Below are 12860 nucleotides of genomic sequence, written 5' to 3'. Positions count from 1 at the left end.
TTTCCACCCCTTGTATAGTACATTCAATGAAATGTGATGATTACGCTCTTTGCATGTAATTCACTTTATAAGACACCTTTGCAGCTCTAGTGGAGCGCTTTGGCTCCGGCTTATCAATGTGGGCTCCATCTGTTTGAGTTTTCTTACCAGTGCCCTGTGTGGTGGCAGGAGCCATTGGTTTAGGTGCAGGTATCTTCTGACCGGACTTCTGCTTCTGACCGGACTTCTTCATTCGACCGGCTGATGCAGGACCAACAAAGCTACTTCTTGATGCAGTTTTGGGAGGCAGTGGGGCTGTAGAATGATTGCTGGATGATTCTGCTGAAGGAGTGCCAGCATCGTCCTCCAGTGGTATGTTGCGCCCAATGACATTTGATTTAGATTTCTTGACCAATGGGCCGGAGTCTTCCTCCGGATGAAATCTGACGGCTCTGCTTCGCTTTCCAATAGATTGGCGCTCCGGGGGCGGTGATTGGACTTCAGCATCGCCTTCATCCCCATTCTCTTCCTCACCACTTGACTCCACTTCCACCCTTCTGGCCGGCTTACCGGATGATTTTCCGGTTGACTTTGCAGGTGGTTTTTTAACCGGAATAGATTGGACAGCTTTGCCTGGCTTTCCGGTTGATTTCAGCTTTCCGGTTGATTTCAGCTTGGAAGGCGGTGATCGAGCTTCATCGTTTTCACCTTCACCTTCACCATTCTCGCCCTCACTGCTTGACTCCGGTTCCACCCTGATGGTTGACTTGCCAGATGACTTTCCGGTCAACCTACCGGTTGGTTTTTGAACCGGAACTCTGGTCTTTGCTGTTACTGGACTGCATGTTGTGCTAGAGTCGCCCTCTGAGATCTTCTCCACCAGCTCCCTCATCTCCTTCTCATGGTCTTGCCAGCCTTTGAATTCAAATGTTGGCCGAACCTTGTCCTTTTGTCTCTGATGCCAGAACTGCAAGAGCCGGTCAGCGTCATGCAGCTGAAGCTTGGATGGGTCCTTGATCTTTCCACCGGTAGGCAAAAACTTGGGCTCGATGAAATTCTCTTGAGCCTCCGTCACTGCAGACCAAGGAACAGACGCCTTTGGCTTTTGACTGCAAAACCCTGCAAAATAAGTAATTCCTCTATCAACCCTCCAGATATTTCATTTGTGAAACTTACTGTAGTGTTTTGTGAGGAATGTCCGGATAAGAGACTTTTTGTTTTCTAAGTTGAGGGGCTCAATATCCGGTATGACCGGAAGCCCATAGGCATCGACCTCTAAAGTAAACTCCTCCTTCTTTCTCCTTGGATTTCTGCTCTCCTTCCCATCAGCATCCTCATTGCCATCGTCATCATTATTCTGGTCAATTGCTGGCATCACATGGTGTAAGTACTTGACCGGATGCATCAACATTGCACAAAAAAGAAGCTCACCAAACTCTTCTCCGACATAGGCATTCCACTCTGGTAACATGGACTTCCAGTCCTTTGTATCTGTGAAACTATTGCCCTCTAACTTTTCATTGAAGTCAATTCTTATGACCGGATCAGGCCGTCTTTACCGGTTGAGAGAATTAAAATGTCACTCACCCATTGATCCTCACCTCGCCTTCCTCAGTTTTCCATGCAGACAATATGAATATCCTCATACCAGCCTGCCTCCATAACTGAGTCGCAAGATCCTTCATCATACCAGGAGCTTTCTTCTGAGTGAACTCAGCCTGGACATCTGTAGGAGGAGCACTGCTAGACCATTCTATAGCAGTCGTATTTGCTTCATCCAGCTGCTCTTCAGATAAACCAGCCATAATTGCATTGACCGCACCCTGGTAGTGTTTAATCATTTCCTTCCCTCCTGGCCTTGCTCCTGTCTTTTCAAGGATCTCCTTCTTGTACTGGTGTTCTATCACCAACCGGGTAGTCCATTTCTTACTGAACTTGCTTCGTTTTTTGAGTGTCTTTTCCGCTCTCCAGTTATATAACCAGTCCCGGTACATCTTCATCCATCATGAGCATTTATGAAATTAGAAGATTGGCTGCTTACAGATTTCCTTTTCTTCAACAGCCGGGCATCCATCTTAGGGGCTTGCATCTTGGCCTCTTTTATGACCGCCCTCAAAATCGTTTTCCTATCCTTACTGGTCGCTTCCTTCCATTCTTCTAGGTGAGATTGTAAGACCAGCAGCTCTTCCTCAGTCAATTTCTGCTTGGTCTTTTGGGGGCTGTGTACTGATGAGTTGGATCGGGCCATTGCAAAGCAGTTGAGGTCTTGGTAGAAGAAAGGATACAGTATAATCTTACATAGCCAATCGCCACCATGTATCCGAAAGTAGAACCGAACAAGAGATTGTCTGCCAACATGATACTCTCAGGCTTAACATGCCCTGTGTTTCCGGTTCATAGAATTTAGGACTGCAAAACACACAAACTTAGACCAAGTTTATCATATAGTATACAGGCAGCATACAGTAATACTCTTAAAATGCCATACAGCATAGGGAGACACATTTATACCGGAAGAAATCTATGGGAATTGGGATGATGGCAGGATTACGATGTGTTTGATTAACTAACCCGGAAATGACGAAACTTATGGCAAACTCGGTTGCTCTGACCTTAATATATCCTAAATAGAGATGATGTTCCAAGATTTCTGATCACCCGGTAACCTCACTGACACATAGGAACAGAAAATGTAGTAATCCGGTGATTCAAATTACTCAGAGGCCGGAGTTGGTACCTCAATGACAAACAGGAATGGTAATACGGTGATTCAAATCACTCAGAGGCCGGAGTTGAAGGAAGGAACAGGTGTAAAGTTATATGCCTGCCGATCATCAAGCTTAAGTGCACTCCCCAGGCCAACAATCCTTTAGGTCTTGGTATCAATCATGGCAAATACCAAACAAAAGGGAATCACATACACTCCTCCGATGAAGAAACGATTGCCTCAGCTATATAAACTGAAGGAGAAAACTACTTCCAGAGGAACCAGGTCATCTTGGGTGAAAGATTCATGGTCCCCGAAAACAAAGTCGGTGACATCCTCACCAACAAAATCTCCCTCAAAGCACAGCCGGGTTCTCTCAGATGCTCTATGACGGTGCTGACTTTGACTTTGACCAAGGCTACATGCCTCAGCCTAAATTACCAAAATCTCTGGCAAGCAGAAGTTCTTCTGATATCTGCAGTCTTCATCTGACCGGATCATGCAGAGTCAGAATGAATATCTCCAGCAATGGAAGCGCAAGTTCAAGGACTACATAAATTTACTCATGGTCCGAGAAACCCCTCCTCTGGACCGGCTTTGTGAAGTTTGCAAGAAGGATGGGGTTTATAAATGCCACGGGTGTTTCAACGAGCCCCTGTTTTGCACAGAGTGCTGCAGAACCCAGCATCAAAGACATCCTTTTCATCGCATCAGTCAATGGACCGGATCATTTTTTCAAGAAACTTCACTTATGAAAGTCGGCCTGCACATTCACCTTGCTCATGATGGCACTCCATGTCCCAGCAGCACTGAATACTCATCAGACCTCTTTGAATGGTCAGATACCGATGAACATATAGACCATAATGATTATCCGGAGGGAACTTCCATTCCACTTGTCGCAGACTCAGATCATCCGGCTACAACCATAGTCAACAAATCCGGTGTTCACTCTGTATCCATATGGTATTGCCACTGCCCCGGAGCTCTAAACCCGGATATGCAGCTCTTTCAAGCAGGCTTATTTCCAGCATCCTTCACCAGACCAAAAACTGCATTCACATTCTCCGTGTTGGACGACTTTCTGCTAGACAACCTGGAATGTGGTACATCAGCCATGAATTACTACAGTAAGATCCGGAGGCTAACCTCCAGCATCTTTCCATTGATGGTTCTGGTAAGTCGGTTTTCATTCTCTACTTCAGCCGGTCATCGAACAATAATATTTGCAGGATCGCTACAGAGAGCTCATGAGGACTGTCAGACAATGGCGTCAATGTAAGCTCTACAAGTGGCATGGGTTTGCCCATAAAAATGATGAGCCTAAGACCGGTGACCTCGCCCTATTCTGTCCGGCATGTCCTCAACCGGGGATAAATTTGGACCGGTCAACTGGTACGGCCACTCAGCCGGACGACACCCCTTCCTGGCTCTTCACCAGGACTTTGGTCATGGATGGTAATTTTAAAGCCGAGCACCTCCATCCGGTGAATCCATCCAATGAAGTATCATTGATTGATGGTCTTGCATTCATGGTCGGAGATGAAAGATACAAGAGTCATTTGGCTGTTGCCCAAGACCATGTCCAAAAGTCAGATTGTAACAATCACCATGCAGTCAATCAAGCCAATGCCTCCCGACAAAAGCTAGAGGCCACAGGTATAGGAGGATGTGCATGTGCACGGCATGGATGTTTTGTCCCACATTCCATGGTGGATTTTCAGAAGGGTGAAAGGTAAATGGACATTGCATCCGGTTACATGCATTTCCGGTCTTACTGATCTCGAAAAATAATCAGGCAGATGAACATGGACTATGCCTTGAGTCAAGCACTCAACTACAATACAGATGGAATCTCACAAGCAATAATGTTCTATGATATAAATTGTCAGTATAATAAGTTTCTCAAGGACCGGATCGCATCAAGCATGTATCTGTCCATCCCCATTGGCATGGATATCATTCCTGGAATAGGTTTGTGGCATGTGCATGGCCATCAGGACAGCTGCTATGTCCGGTATGCATTGAATTTTATCCATGGGACCGGCAGGATAGACGGAGAGATCATGGAAACACTCTGGGCATCTTTAAACATAATCTCCCCGTCAGCCAGGGGCATGGGAACTCCTCATCGCAAGGAGGTATTGGATTATCAGATGAATGATTCAAACTTCATGAAAATGATTCGCATAAGTGAGTTGCCAATATCCGGATGTACAAAAATGGCCCGGTCTCATATTATTCATTCCCGGCTGACCTGCCCCTTAGCCAAGTTTCTTTGCAGAAAGTTTAAAGAGGCTGTTCAGGGTGCTGCAGAGAGCACACTCTCATTCCAAAATCTTAACGAGACAGTTCAGCCTGCCATGGTCATTCTTTGGGAAGCAGAGGAGGCTGTTGCTCAGGCAAACAGACTGGAGGATCCAACAGCCATGGACATTTATGAGGTCTGGTTGGAAAAAGGCAAGTGTCAAATTCTACTACTACTCATCCGGTCCTGATCACATACAGATTATTATCTGGATGGCATGATCTACAGCTCCAACTAGAAAGCAGCAGGAGTTGCGCCTGCTGGAGGCTCAAAATCGCCCGGATCATCCAGCTACCAATTCCCCTAGTTGGCGAGGAGCAGCCACTTGGCTCGCAACTGGTCTGACCATAGAAGAATCCCAAATCTCTCTCTCTCTCTAGAGATGTGAAAAGGCTCGGAAGGCATCCTACAGACATTCAATTGTTGACAGTAGCCTGACTCAGAGATAAGCTGCAAACTCGCATTACAAGCTTTCTTGAGATGGCACCTACCTATCTTGGATTTGCAGTTGATGGCAATGAACAGGATTCTCTGGTAGACACGGTTCATAATTCACCGGATGAAGATTATTCCGATCTCGATGACGATCACAATCCGGATCCGGATCCGGAAACACATCATGCCTCCATCTTTCAACCTGAGCTCACTATCTTACCTTTGCCTTCCAACCTCGGTATAGTGAGATGCAATGAATTGGGTCTCACCGATCTCATGAAAGAAGAAACTGCCTTTCGTGAAGGTCAGGCCAATGATGCCCTTCATGCAATTAGAGTTCATTTGGGAGATAAAGCTGTTATATTCTGGAATACTATCCGGTCAGCCAAGTCACAAGCCTCCTCCACCAGGGCATGGACTCAGGTTCGCTCGGTGGAAATGGTAGTCAATCTCAATGCCAGGATATATTCAAAATGTCGGTTGCAGCTAGCCAAACTCCCTGATCACGACCTCCTGAAGAAATATCTTCCGCTAAAGAAAGAACACCTGAAGGCAAACGCTGCAGTTGCAGATCCAAATGCACGTGGTCAGAGGGACGCTACTCTCGCATGGTTCTGGTCAATCAATGTTCAGGGTGATACATCCGGAAATGACTGGATGACAGAATGTGAGTATCCTGCATATCCGTTGATATTGGGTGATCCGGTCTCACATATTGCAACAACAGTCTATCAAGTCAATTGGCTCCGGACAAAGGCCCTGTGCGATCGTTGGAATGAAGAGGTCATTCTTGTCAAACATGAAATGCAGTGGTCTGTCAATTTCTTTACCTACAAGGCCAAGCAATGGCTAAGTCTCATGGACAACGCCACTTACACTGGGCTAACCGGACATGCGTGTTATGCTGCCCGACAATGTCACATATATCGACAACTAGCTGCACATGCAGTGGAGTCTTTTCAGAAAGTGATTCCGGTCATTCAGCCGGAAGTACCGGTTGTTAGTTCATAGTTCCGGTACCGGTTAAAATAGTTCCCGGATTAGCTAATATGTAGTTATATTGAAAATGTGGGAATAAAACAAACTGTCAGTCTCACCATCACATCATCATCATACACTCACCATGAATAATGCCGCCACTTTGGTTCCCTCTGATCAAATCATTGTGGCCTACTCGGATGGTGAGATCACCGCCAGACAGATTTCTCGTGCTTTGTTCTATGCCAATTCTCGCTTGTTGGCCATGCGCCTGTATGTTGACAAGAGCTTTGCCACCGCCATGCCCGGTTATGCAGAAATCTTTTACGCCCTCATGCAATGGGAAATGGAGGTAAGCATCCAGTTGTCCGGTTGTCTGGGTGTCCGGTCAACCGGTCAATTCTTATCTTGCACTCAAATCATGTCGCCTGTCATGTAGACTTTTGTAACTCCATTCATCAACATATCCTTCCTGACCAGGTGCTCCGCTACCATTCCAAAACTTCTCCACGATGTGATTGCAATTTTGGTTGTGAATAAATTGGTGGACCGGAAACCGGATGTGAATGAGGTCCTCATGGATATCAAAGCATTGCCTCTTTCTGTCAATTCCGCCACATCAGATGAATATGACATTGCTCGTATGTCAGACTACTTCAATGCCTGGTGGAAGGAGAACCTGGGCTCTTGCAGGGTGCCGGACATGTTGCCAAAATCATCTGTCCAAGATGTGATGGAGTTGGTTGAGGGCCATTTTTCAGAACTCGTGAGTCCATGAGATCTTGACCTCCTACACCGGATCCTCACTAAATCTTACTTGCATTGTAATAGCCGGATCATGTGGAAACCGACCTCCTCCCATATATGCTCACACATGGCCCGGTGCGTCAACCGGAAACGGTCGGATCAGCATCTCTTGAGCGGTGCCGTCAGACGACAATCGGTAGAGAGCTGTTGGAAATTTTGCAGAGAAGGATGACAAACTTTTTACGTTCAAGTGATAAGTTGGCCGGAGTAGTTGGGCCGGTTGCTGAACTCACTAGGGCTGTGGCGTCTTCACAATCACTAATGGACCGGTTGAATACAGATGCCAGTGAATCCGTACGGTCAAGCCCAATCTGACGTCTGGAAGCCTTCAGTAGATATGTTATACCCATGTATATTAAAATGCAATGTGAATGGGTGGTGATTTTCGAAGATGAAATCCGGTCCATTGCATGTGACCTGGATTCCTGCTCATTGTTATCTGGTTACGGATTCATGAAACACTTCTTTTCTTTCCTCATACTTTAACCACTCATTGATTTCCTGAACACATGACAACAATTCCACTGGACTGGGCATTATACCAGACCTACCTTGCCGGTGAATTGGTTTATGACACCTTCATGTCCAAAATTCATCGGCAACTGGTAAAGCCAATGAGTGTTGGACTTTTAGATGTTGACACTTGTATTGCTTTGGAGCAGCTTGCCAATGTCCTGGCCGTTGCTTACTTCAATCCTGGTATGCATTCTCGCATATATATCTGTGCCGGTCGAGTAACTTGCAAACAGTTCATCTCAAAATTGACATGGTTAGATACAATGAATCTCTGGAAAAATATGAATCCGGACGAAGCGAGAAACGAGAGCAAACTCTTTTAGACAAATTCCCTCCTGCAGAACAGGTTGTCCTAAGAACACCGAGTGTCATCATTGATTCCGGAGGCAGAATCATTGTCTGGTATTTGCCCGGAGCCATGACTGGCATGATAATGGTTTGTCTCATATCCACATTCATTTCTTATTTCATCTCATCCGGATGTATATGACAATATTCACAGACAGACATGCAATGCGCCACGAATTCCATAGGACATCTGTTGAACGATAGCATCACCACCAGGAAGGCTACTGAATGGAGGACCCATGAGTCCAATTTCTATCCGAGTCCGGATGGGAAGATCACACCCGGTTGCATCAATATATCACCCGCCTGGTTTCAGCAAGGCAGAGAGGTATGTCCGGTTCACATCAATTGATGTTGCTAGTCTAAAGTATTGTAGAAACATGGTTTCCCAAAACTTGATCCGGAAGATGGCTTCTCACCTCAGGTATCTGCTGCATTGAAAGGTGATGTTGGTCACAATATCACAACCTCCCTTCAAAGATCTGGTATCCTTGTCTCTGCTGCACTTCGGGTCATGCACCCAGATCTATATCGGGCTGGAATCAAAACTCAAGTCAGGCTCGGTGCATGGGCGACCCAGTATCAGTTAGAAGACATGTGCCATCATCTCAAACATTGGGCATCTGTCTTCAATGTAGTGTCAGTCATTTGCAATCGCCAGTCACCACCTCATAGAGATCCAAAATGTCGACCGGAGGCATTTGATATTATGACAACCGCAGGCGTTTATCATCCGGTCATAATGGATTTCATGAATCTCGGCATCAAGTTTCTATATGACTCCGGGTCAATGTTGGCCTCATCATGTCGCCTTGTCAGACATCACATGCATGTTGAACAGGGTAGCCGGATTGTCACTGCGTGGTACATGCGAGATAGTATCCATAATTTTGTTGGAACTCCAAGGACAGACTATGCAAAATATGGCAATGTACAACGCAGTGACCTGGTTGAGCAGAAAGATGTCTAGACATGTGATGATGAATATTTTAGTCTACTCCGATTGATATTCACTTGTGCAATGTTTTTAGCATATGATAGTGGATATGCCGGACAACAGGCTTGTGAGATGTGACAGATGCACCGGATTATCACCTACCGGATTGTATATTTGCCTGTACCGGATCATCACCTACCGGCTCGTATATTTGCCTGCACCGGATCATAGATACACCGGATCATCACCTACCGGATCGTATATTTGCCTGCACCTGATCATAGGCCAGTGAAAATATTGATGTACCTGCCGGATGATAATATGACCGGATCTCCGGTGTATATCATTCATCCGGCTCAGTCATTTCCATTTTACACCAGATTTGCTATTCGAGTAGATTCCTGTACCAGTCTATACTATATACCCCCAGCCCATCCGTTTACCTTGGGTACACACATCCGGCCGGCCCACTCGTCTCCATCGTAAACAGGATTTGGTATTAATAATGTCATGTATACTAGTAAATTCATATATCACTATCTATATTGTATGCTCTCGGCCCATCCATATGCTTCGGGTACACAGATTCATTCAGCTCACTCATATGGTCGGCCCATCCATTTACCTTGGGTACACACATCCGGCCGGCCCACTCGTCTCCATCATAAACAGGATTTAGCATCCATAATGTCATGTATAATAGTAAATTCCTATATCACTATCTATAATGTATGCTCTCGGCCCATCCTTATGCATCGGGTACACAGATTCACTCAGCCCACTCATATGGTCGGCCCATCCGTTTACCTTGGGTACACACATCCGGCCGGCCCACTCGTCTCCAATGTAAACAGGAATTAGCATTTATAATGTCCTATATACTAATACATTCCTATACCACTGTCTATATAATGTACCCTCAGCCCATCCGTATGTCTTGGGTACACACATTCATCCAGCCCACTCGTATATCATGGTACAATTATGTCCATGGGCCCACATGGGATGGCCCGTTCCCAATGGTACATTGTCACACTCGGCTGTCCGTCTGAGACGGGTGAATGTTGCTGTATTATGTGCGAATCTATTGAATGTCTTTTATGATCGAGCCGTTGATGTTCCGCGCCACAGTATTGCTACCACACCATGTTTTACAAGTAGGAAATTCCAATCCTGCTGTGTACTCCTACTAATAATACCCGAAACACACACCCATGTTGTCCTAGCCAGCCTTGCGCTCGGGAAAGGGTGAAGACAGCGTCGTCGTCGTCGTCTGTGGTATGATACAAGAGTGTGCTCTATGTGCTCCTAGACCCCAAGCCCCGGAATCTGCCGGTCGAGTCCTTGCCTCCTCTAACTGCGTCATCTGCTCTACTCTCCTATCCTCTGCTATCCCTCATGACCACGTCCTCCTCCTATCCCTGTCTCCCCGGCCTTCACCCGAAGCTCCCCACTACATTTGCCCCCTCTCCAAATGCGTCCCTCCGGGGTCGTGTTCTACTCTAAGCTGGTTTTGCATCTGTCTCCCATTCGTCGTCGTCTTCCACATCATCCTCTTCTGACTGTAGATCGTTCTCCAATATTGTTCCTCTCTCCAACTGCATCTCCAAGGATTCATCTTCTTCGTCTGCACCTTCATCCTGTAGTGCTTCTTGTAGTGCCGCCAACGTGGTACCGTTACGTGGGATGAACCTTCGAAGTCTTCGCGCATGAAATAGGCCGTTGATGGGAAAGCCTTCTAAGGAAGTGAGAGTATAGGAGTTGCTAGTCTGAGAGACCACTCGCCTGGGTGCTGACCATTTTGGTACGAGTTTCCTCGAGCTTGCCATTGTCATGTCTGTAGCATTTGCATAGACCTGGACTAGCTGCCCTGGTTTGAATATAACCTCTCCTGCGCATGACTGCAGCACTTTCTTATCAAAAACGCTCTTCCGTTTCATTGCGTGCGCTGTTGCGTGGTTCGCGCTGTCCAAGCGCTGTTGGTCCACGTACGCCATATGAATGTTCACCTCCGATATGGTTGGTTCAGCGCTTGCGTCTGTGATTGCTGTAGGGATGGTATTGACCACTAGTCCTAGGAGGAGTTCTTTCGGTGAAAATTTGAATGCTGGGATGATGTGTTCATTGAGCTGTCGAATCGCCGTATCGAAGTGGTCTGGCCACTTCCACGTCATGTCCTCTGCCTTCGCGTTCTCGTTCTCATCCTCTCCTAATCCCGGACTGCACAATCTCCTTAGTCGTCCTAACAACTTTCCGTTGGCGTTCTCCACTAGACCGTTGATCCATGGTGAGTAGGCCGCTACGACATGGTGTTTTGCGTTATGTGCTGAACACCACGCACGTACATCTCCATTGTCGAAATGCGACCCTCCATCCGTCATGAACGTTTCGGGTGCTCTGAAACTGTGCGCGACTGTGTCTAGCCCTGCAATTGTGGTCTTTGCATTGCCGTACGTCTTTAGCTTGAATCCCCAAACATATTGAGAATATGTATCGAGGATAAGCAAGGCATTATGATATCCTCCTTTACTCTTAGGTAATGAGAGGTAGTCCGCAACCAGTAGCTCGAATGGATGTCGTCTTGTGATGGGATACATTAGGGCATGCAGATGGGTTGATCCGAAATTTTTGCATTGTGGACAGTCGAGGATTGCCGTCATAATGGATCGGTCTAGTGACGGGCTTGCGATTCGATCCACAAGCTGTAGCTTGGTAAGGTCTCTTCCCCAATGCCCGTTGTTAGCATGCTCTTCCTTTGCTAACTCTACTGCTTCCTTCTGTGTGACGCACTCCATTCGCGTTCGTGCTCGAGTAGACTTGCCGTCTGCGATACGCCATAGTCGTCCATCCTCGACTATGTATCCTAATGCTCTGTGTTGCGCTCGTCTGCGTTCTCGCTCTGGTTTGTTGCCATCGAGGTTGAACAATGCCTCTATGATCTCCCAGAAAAGTGGTTCTTCTTTGAATCGGTCACATAATTCTGTCGCTAACGTCTCTGAAGTGGTGTCAGTCTGTTGTATGAGGAATAGGTCATTCACCAGTCCTCGTTCTGCCTCCCAGTCTTCGCTCACTGACCACGCGCTACCATCTCCGTCCTTCTGTGGTTGTCCCGATGCTCTTCGACTAAGAGCATCCGCTGCCGTGTTGCTTGCACCTGACCGATGTCGTACATCTGCAATTTGGTAAGCTATAATGCCATCTCGCCATCTGGCATGCACTATTGATGGCTTATCGTTCAATAATGTATCTCTCAGTGCAATACAATCCGTCTCAATTTCGACCGGAAAGCCCCAAATGATCGATCCGAATTGATCGAATGCATATTTCAATGCTGCAAATTCCAACAGGTAGGGCTTGTACCGTTCCTCTGTTGGTGATGTCCGTTTTGACGCGAATGCAATTGGGTGAACTCTGGTAGTCATTTCGCCTGACGTTTCTTGAAACAGGAAACACTGTGCTAAGACTGCTCCGAAGCCATCTTTGCAGCCATCACTGATGACGATAAACAGTGTTCCGTCGAACATGGGTGCTTTGAGTACTGGTTCCGTCAATAGAATTTGCTTGAGTTTTACGAATGCGCGAGTGTGTCATTGCTCCCAGAAGGTTTCGAGTTTGCATTCTCTCAAAAACTGTCTATACTTATGTTTCCCTCCTTTCGCACTGATTGGTGGTGCATCCAGGTTGCGCAACATGTCTGTGAGCGGTATTGCGATATGAGCGTAGTCTTTGATTAATGATCTGAAGTATCCTGTCAAGCCTAAAAAGCGCATCAATTCTAATAAATTTGACGGAACTGGCCACTCAGCGACTGCGGCAATCTTCGTTAGATCTGGCCGTATGCCCTC

General features: G+C 46.6%; 3 protein-coding genes across 3 annotated transcripts; 2 read left to right on the top strand and 1 right to left on the bottom strand.

Moving 5' to 3' along the window:
• Positions 1-40: 40 nt before the first annotated feature.
• Positions 41-2227, bottom strand: F5891DRAFT_1193977 (uncharacterized protein; the record flags this gene model as incomplete). The annotated part of the gene is made up of 5 exons (XM_041367860.1): positions 41-1098; positions 1156-1347; positions 1411-1511; positions 1567-1973; positions 2021-2227. The coding sequence occupies 5 exons, from the start codon at positions 2225-2227 to the stop codon at positions 41-43; spliced, it is 1965 nt and encodes a 654-aa protein (XP_041221221.1).
• Positions 2228-3437: 1210 nt separating this feature from the next.
• F5891DRAFT_984083 (uncharacterized protein) lies at positions 3438-6440 on the top strand (the record flags this gene model as incomplete). Its single annotated transcript, XM_041377400.1, has 9 exons — positions 3438-3863; positions 3919-4421; positions 4485-4703; positions 4737-4879; positions 4955-5152; positions 5223-5333; positions 5503-5852; positions 5916-6096; positions 6157-6440. The coding sequence occupies 9 exons, from the start codon at positions 3438-3440 to the stop codon at positions 6438-6440; spliced, it is 2415 nt and encodes an 804-aa protein (XP_041221220.1).
• A 2050-nt stretch (positions 6441-8490) lies between these two features.
• Positions 8491-9048, top strand: F5891DRAFT_959750 (uncharacterized protein; the record flags this gene model as incomplete). Its single annotated transcript, XM_041375676.1, has 1 exon — positions 8491-9048. A coding segment is annotated over one exon (558 nt), but the record flags the coding sequence as incomplete, so codon positions are not given.
• Between the last annotated feature and the right edge of the window lie 3812 nt (positions 9049-12860).

Source organism: Suillus fuscotomentosus, assembly GCF_016647785.1.
Source record: "Suillus fuscotomentosus strain FC203 chromosome Unknown F5891scaffold_64, whole genome shotgun sequence".
Taxonomy (NCBI): Eukaryota; Fungi; Basidiomycota; class Agaricomycetes; order Boletales; family Suillaceae; genus Suillus; species Suillus fuscotomentosus.
Note: the sequence above shows the minus strand (reverse complement) of the source record. Positions and strands in the feature narration are given on the sequence as shown.